Below are 7,691 nucleotides of genomic sequence, written 5' to 3' on the forward strand. Positions count from 1 at the left end.
AGATGTTTAGGGCGTTCGAGCATTAGTAGCAGAGAAGCAGTCATCTAAATCAGCAGCCGCTCGAGCAGGGAACGCACTAGTAGAGAGCAACTCGTGCAGTAGCACTGCGAGCGAGTGCTAAAGAAGCAAGTCATGTAGCTGCCGGAGGTCGTGCAGTAGCAGTAGTAGCGCGAGTGAGAGCAAGAGCAGAGCAACAGCACGAACAAGAGCAAGAGCAGAGCAATAGCACGAACGAGAGCAAGAGTGCAGCAGCAGCTCAACCGACAGCAATAGCAGAGCAGAGCAGCAGCACGAACAAAAGCAAGAGCAGTGTAGCAACACAACCGATAGCAAGAACGGAGCCGTAGCGCGAGCGAGAGCCGGAGCTATAGCAGCAGCAACAACAGCGCGAGCGAGAGCCGGAGCAGCAGCATCTAGTGCCGATGTGGAAGTCGCCGCCGACGAAGCAAGATCGAATAAAAGATAAAATGTAGAGGTGAGTGCAGAACCTCCTCGGTGGCGCTGAGTAGGCCTTGGCTTCATCTGAGGAATTGGTGAGGGTGTTGCGGTTCCGGTCGGGCAGGTCAAGACGGTGATGTGGGGATGGAGGTGGTGCGATAGACGAGCGAACATCGGGGCAGCTCCTTGGAGGTGGAGAACGGGGCGGCTGATCTGGCGGGACGACGTGATTGACGACGAACCCTCATCCGGTGTGGTTAATGAGGTACGACGAGCTATTGCGGTGGACGACATCGTCCGGGAAGAGTCTCCGGCTGGGCGGCGGTCGGGAGTCCAACAGAGGAGCATGGGGTTTCGCTGGTTTTGGTGGCCTCGGTGTACGAATAGGGGCGAAGGGGAAGATAGGGGGAGCCATGGCTTAGGGACGTGCTTGTCCGAAATGTAGGGTAAGTTACAAACGTACCCCCATCGGTTTTGACCATGCGACGTCGAGGCGACATTTCCGGCTGACGTGTAAAAGGGTAATTTCACGCATCTGGGTTGCGGGACCGATTTAGGATGACGAGGGAGTTTTCGCGCATATCGAAATTTTTGGATAAGAAGGCGCGGCGCGGGTTGAAGAGGCGGGAGTTTCACAGCAGAAGAGACAAAAGATTCTCGAGCTTCAAATTTTGGGAAAACAAGGTGTGGAAACCATGTTCGGCATAACAAACTTAACGTGTAAACAAACAATTCATACAAGACACAAGAGGGTCATGTCCCTTTTACTATATTGCTATAAATTCCACTGACAAAACTACAAGAAAAATGTAAAAAAAATCGAGAGAACAAGATTACCCTGTATAGTACCAAATCAATGCGCACTTCCCTCAACAACAACAAAAAAAAATCAATTCCCACCACAAGAAAGAGTCGTGTCCATTTTTATATGTTTAGAAATGCTCCGATGAACCATAGTTTACATTTTGTTAAATTTTAGAATTATTCTGGGTTCGTTTGGCCTTTTTATACATTAATTGAGTTTCTGGACATTTAATGTGCATAATTCAAATTTGAACTGCAAGCACATGCTGCGGTGCACCAAAGTTGGTTGAAAAATCACATGTGTGACCTTGGGTGAATTTCTAGGTCCCATGCAAGAAATTGGAATGAAATTTAAACATCTAGACGTCGTGACTCGGCCGAGAACAATGAGTAACTTGGTTTTAAAATCCTGTAAATCCAAAACACGCCTAGAAATCAGGAAACTTGTCATGGTGTCATGTCATGGCACAAACATGTTGTGGTAAAAAACTTGGCCGAATTGGAACAAGTTTTGGTATAAGCTTCTTGCAAACCGGAGCTTCTCTCCAGAAGGCTCGTGGTTGTGAGAGGGAACGTGCCACCTTTGTGTGCGAAATGTTATATGCTGCCCCCCTTGATTTTCTTAACAGAGGCAACATAGAACTACATGAGTCTCGTGTTAAATTTTGGAATTATTCCGGGTTTGCTTGGCCTTTTTTATACATTAATTGAGTTTCTGGACATTTAATGTGCATAATTCAAATTTGAACTACAAGCACATGCTCCAGTGCACCAAAGTAGGTTAAAAAATAACATGTGTGTCCTCAGGAGAATCTCTAGGTCCCATGCAAGAAATGGGAATGAAAATCCAACATCTGGGCGTCGTGGCTCGGCCGAGAACATTGAGAAACTAGGTTATAAAATTCTTGTAAGTCCAAAACACACCTAAAAATCATGAAACTTGGCATGGTGTCATGTCATGGTACTATCATGTTGTGGTAAATTTTTGGCCGAATAGGACCAGTTTTGGTATAAGCTTTTTGCAAACCGTAGCTTCTCTCAAGAAGTCTTGTGGTTCTGAGAGGGAATGTGCCACCTTTGTGTGCAAATGATATATGTTGCCCCCTCCCTTGATTTTCTTTACAGAGGCAACATAGAACTATATGAGTGTCGTGTTAAATTTTGGAATTATTCCGGGTTCGTTCGGCCTTTCTATACTTAATTGAGTTTTTGGACATTCAGTGTGCATAATTCAAATTTGAACTACAAGCACATGCTCCAGTGCACCAAAGTTGGTTGAAAAATCACATGTGTGTCCTTGCGTGAATTTCTAGTTCCCATGCAAGAAATGGGAATGAAAATGAAACATCTGGGCATCGTGTCTCGGCCGAGAACATTGAGAAACTTGGTTATAAAATTCTTGTATATCCAAAACACGCCTGAAAATCAAGAAACTTGGCATGGTGTCATGTCATGGTACTACCATTTTGTGGTAAAAACTTGGCCAATTTGGAAGAAGTTTTGGTATACGCTTCTTGCAAACCAGAGCTTCTCTCAAGAAGGCTCGTTGTTCTGAGAGGGAACGAACACCTTTGTGTGCAAAATGATAGACGCTCCCCCCACCTTGATTTTCTTTATAGAGGCAACATAGAACTATATGAGTGTCGTGTTAAATTTTGGAATTATTTTGGGTTTGTTTGGCCTTTTTATACATTAGTTGAGTTTCTAGACATTTAATGTGCATAATTCAAATTTGAACTACAAGCACATGCTCCAGTGCACTAAAGTTGGTTGAAAAATCACATGTGTGTCCTCGGGTAAATTTCTAGGTCCCATGCAAGAAATGGGAATGAAATTTAAACATCTAGGCATTAGGCTCAGCCGGAAACATTGAGAAACTTGATTTTTTAATTCCTATAAATCCAAAACTCACCTGGAAATAATGAAACTTGGCATGGTGTCATGACATGCCACTATCATGCTATGGGAAAAAACTTTGCCGAATTGGGACAAGTTTTGGTATAAGATTCCTGCAAACTGGAGCCTCTCTCAGGAAGGCTCGTGGTTCTGAGAGGGAATGTGTCACCTTTGTGTGCGAAACGATATATGCTAGCCCCCCCCCCCTTGAATTTCTTTACAGAGGCAACATAGAACTATATGACTATCGTGTTAAATTTTGGGATTAGTCCGGATTCTTTTGGCCTTGTTTATACATTAATTGAGTTTCTGGTCATTTAATGTGCACAATTCAATTTTGAACTACAAGCACATGCTCCAGTGCTCCAAAGTTGGTTGAAAAATAACATGCGCATCCTCTGGGGAATTTCTAGGTCCCATGGAACAAATGGGAATGAAATTCAAACATCTCGGCATCGTGGCTCGGCCGAGAACATTGAGAAACTTGGTTTTAAAATTCTTGTAAATCCAAAACACGCCCGAAAATCATGAAACTTGGCATGGTGTCATGTCATGGGTACTATCATGCTGTGGTAATTTTTTTGGCTGAATTGGAACAAGTTTTGGTATAAGCTTCTTGCAAACCGGAGCTTCTCTCAAGAAGGCTTGTGGTTCTGAGAGGGAACGTGCCACCTTTGTGTGTGAAACAATATACGTTCCCCCCCTTGATTTTCTTTATAGAGGCAACATAGAACTACATGAGTGTCATGTTAAATTTTGGAATTATTCCGGGTTTGCTTGGCACTTTTTATACATTAATTTAGTTTCTGGACATCTAATGTGCATAATTCAAATTTGAGCTACAAGAACATGCTCCAGTGCACCAAAGTTGGTTGAAAAATCACATGTGTGTCCTCGGGTAAATTTGTAGGTCCCATGCAAGAAATGAGAATGAAATTCAAACATCTGGGCGTCATGGCTCGGCCGAAAACATTGAGAAACTTGGTTTTTTAGTTCCTGTAAATCCAAAACACACTTGAAAATCATGTACTTGGCTTTGGTGTCATGACATGGTACCAACATGTTGTGGTAATTTTGTTGTCCGATTTGCGAAGGCGCACAGAAGTGCTGTCACTATACAATTGGAAACACAAGTATTATTGAAACCGTGGGCATTCTAGTTACAAATCACGTGCTGCCACACGTCCCCTTTTTTATCTGCTAGGAGGTTCCGTGAGGGATAGATATTTGAGTATGGGAGGCGTGCGATCAGACCCCTGCACGTGCTCATTGGGAGGAGAGCCCTTTGACCTGTATCCGCCACGCACCTCCCTCCCAACATCTCCATTAATGGCACCCGATCCCCTATTTGGTGCGGCTATGTCTCACTGGAATTAGATTTTAGAGAGAAAAGTGAAAATCTGTAGAAGAAAGTTTTGCACGGATCTTGATGTGAGATCCGACGGACCTATATAGCATCGATAGCGACCTATAGCAAGCATGATAAATATAAGGACGATGACAGTGGATAATAATTGTCTTACATATCTAGGAAGATAATTAAAAAAGCCACATGCAGCAACGCCCGAAATACACAAGGGCAAAACAAGAAGGAAGACGCATACAACGATCTTGCTTGCTGATCTCTACTTTCTTGATGCGCTGCAAGTCGTGGAGACTAGTTCTCGCGGTGAGCGGCGATGATCTCTTTCATTAGTTTCATGTCCTTAATACACTGCTCGGCAGCAACCGCAGATTCCTCCACTAGCCTTTCGCGCTCGATGCGGAGCATGGTATTCTCGTCCATAAGTTTCTAGACGATGACACCCGTCCACCTCAACAAGGCAGCGGTCTCCTCCGCCTGCTTCGCCCTTCCGGCAATCTTCACCCTCAGCAGGTCGCGCTCGGCCAGGAGTTGTTCAAACGACGTATACAACTCGTCTTGCAGCTTCATCAAGCAGGAGATTTGATCCATATGGCTATGGACAATCGCATGCATGCGCCTGTAAGAGTCCCCGCCTTCCCGCGAGAGATTTTCCCACGCCACCGCGGCGCAGGAGGACATCTCTGCTGCATTTGTGGCGCGACAGGACATCTCTGCTGCTTCCGCAGCGCGACCGGATCAGTCTGCTGCATCGTCGACACGGCGGGACCTTCGTGCTGCTTTGGCGGCCCGGCGGGACCTCCGTGCTGCTTCAGCAGCACGGCGACACATGTCGGCTGCTTTCGCGTCTAAGCGAGACATCTGCCGTGCTTCCGTTTCTATGCTCGCCTCTCCCTGGTGGTAATCTCTCGGCTAAGAACTCAATCTGGCCATGGCAGATGCTAGTGAACGATGCTGAATGACTTGTTTGCTTTTGTGGATGAGGAGTTGAGGAAGGAATGTGCAGTCATCTTGGCATAGTACAGTATTTATAACCGAGCACTAATACACCCCTAAGTGGGAAGCGGTTTATGTTGTGATCGGCGTGAACAGGTTTGCAATTAAATACTACTCCTATATCGGTGTGATTTGTGTGAACTGGAGTAGTAATTTGGAATGTGACGAGACTCAAGCTCAAAATTTTATTGACGGTTCTAGTTTCGAAGTGTGGCACTATTCCTAGATGGCGTAACGTGGGCACTTGTTCTCGGCCGTGGTGTAGCTGTTTTGTATAATATGCCATGGTACTTCTTTTTCTACTGCTGTGTAGGTGCAATAACTGGCACCGTCGGATACATATCTTACGGTTATTGGGGCATTCGACAAGAATAGCCTCGTGACGAGCTATAGACTAGTCTTTTTTTCACACGCATTATATCGACACATATCATCTCTCTCCCTCTTTCCCACGCACACACCTAGTCTCTCGGGACTTCTTGCACGCACCATCTCTATCTCCCTAGGTTGATTCCACCCACATACACTTGTACTTTGAGTTTACTACGAAGAGAAGAGGTCCACGCACACACTCATCCTCTCTCACACACGCATATGTAGCTACGAAATGTAGTGTTCTTAACCATCCGATTGGCTCCATCATAGGTTCCTGTTGCTCCTTGGCCTTGAGATTGAGAAGTTTAAAACACGGAGGCTAAGCTGGAGGAGCGATGTTTTGGTTAATGTGCGAGCCGCACACGACACCAACATGACAGGACGCTTCGTCTACTTGGTGCGCAGTCGGGTGAGTACTACCTTGATGTGTGGCATCAACTGGCACAAGGATGCAACACTTCCTGAACAAACAAGCATATAAGCTGCTTATACTTCTTACCCAAAGGATCTTTATATCCAACAGACACCAAATATTCGTTTGACTGTTGGAAATTACTTTAACTGTTGATCTGATGTCGAAGTAATTGTTGCGTCGCCACCAAAACCCACCTTCTCTTAAGCTAAAGTAGACCTAGCTAACTCCTATATTACCATATTACTAAGATAAGCATAAGGCACTGTAGAATCATTTAGGAGGTGAGCTTGTCAATCTGAATGTGGAGGGACACCATCCTCGACAACCCAGTCCCGGCCAGCAGCTTGGGCGGAACTGTGAAGAAGGTCAGCTCCTGCACGTCTACGTCGCCGGGATCCTTGTTGCTTGTCACCTCGATTTCCACCTTGACGGCGTCGGTCCTACCTTTGGGCTCCCCCGGCGGGCCGTTCACCCACAGCTTGGCCGCATAGTGCGGCAGTGGGGACGCCCCCGCTCTGATGCAGACGACCGACACGGTGATAGGCGCGTCGATGTCGAGCACGCCATCGACCAAGAAAAACACGTGGCCGTCCTCCTCCACGAACAGCAAGAGTCGTGGCTCCGACAATGGCACTTGCAACTGGAGCACCTCGCCGTACCGGATCCTGTGCAAGGGCATGGGATGCACGGTGCTGATGTGGTGGGAGAGCGCTGGCGGCGGGCCTTCGTAGCCGCAGACGGGCACGGGGCATTTGCACGGCGCAAGCGGACACACGCTCTGGTGATCGGCGAGCTTGTGGTAAGTGATGTAGAGCCCACAACCTTCATGCAGGCACTCCCCCCTCACCGAGGAGAGGACGGCCTCCATCGCCGTGTTCCGCACGTCGAAGCCACCGCCACGCTCGCACTTCTGGCACTGCCGCTGGTTCCCGGGGCGCTCGCCACGGCAGTCCGCGCAGGCTAGGTGCCCTCCCGTGCACTGCACAAATCAATCGAACAACACATCTATCAAGAAACCTATACCTGGCTAGGTGCCCTACGGACGAGGTGTATTCGAACCTCATACACTGGAGGCTTCAAGGGGCGGAGGCACAAAGGGCAGTGGAGCAAGGTGAGGTCCATAGAGACCATAGAGAGATCCATCGTCAGGTCCTGTTCCGTCGGCATGATCTCTCCCTCCTCGTGCACAACCATCTCTCGCTTTAGGGCCGGGGCATTACATCACATATTCATACTACATCAAGGTGCATTAAATCAACACATGCAAGTACAGTATCAAAAAGAAAGTCATGGCATGCATGCATGTGTTGTAATTAATGCATCGATAAACGCAAATTATTGAAATATAAAGAGTGCATTGCTTTGAGGTGTCACGTCAACTCCCACAGTACAAAGGAGAAGTTT

At 46.8% G+C, this 7,691-nt stretch overlaps 1 protein-coding gene across 1 annotated transcript; it reads right to left on the minus strand.

Annotated features, from left to right (window-relative positions):
* Window positions 1–6,561: 6,561 nt before the first annotated feature.
* LOC123114730 (E3 ubiquitin-protein ligase SINA-like 10) lies at window positions 6,562–7,481 on the minus strand. Its single transcript, XM_044536159.1, has 2 exons — window positions 7,347–7,481; window positions 6,562–7,266 (listed from the first exon to the last, which is right to left on the minus strand). The coding sequence occupies exons 1-2, from the start codon at window positions 7,479–7,481 to the stop codon at window positions 6,562–6,564; spliced, it is 840 nt and encodes a 279-aa protein (XP_044392094.1).
* Between the last annotated feature and the right edge of the window lie 210 nt (window positions 7,482–7,691).

This window comes from Triticum aestivum, chromosome 5B (assembly GCF_018294505.1).
Source record: "Triticum aestivum cultivar Chinese Spring chromosome 5B, IWGSC CS RefSeq v2.1, whole genome shotgun sequence".
Classification (NCBI taxonomy): domain Eukaryota; kingdom Viridiplantae; phylum Streptophyta; class Magnoliopsida; order Poales; family Poaceae; genus Triticum; species Triticum aestivum.

Bases quoted from the DNA above. Each gene is read 5' to 3' on its own strand.
- LOC123114730 (XM_044536159.1), bottom strand. From the start codon at position 7,481: ATGGTTGTGCACGAGGAGGGAGAGATCATGCCGACGGAACAGGACCTG. The intron at 7,267-7,346 runs GTTCGAATACAC...TGATTTGTGCAG, and splicing joins TGAAGCCTCCAGTGTATGAG to TGCACGGGAGGGCACCTAGC.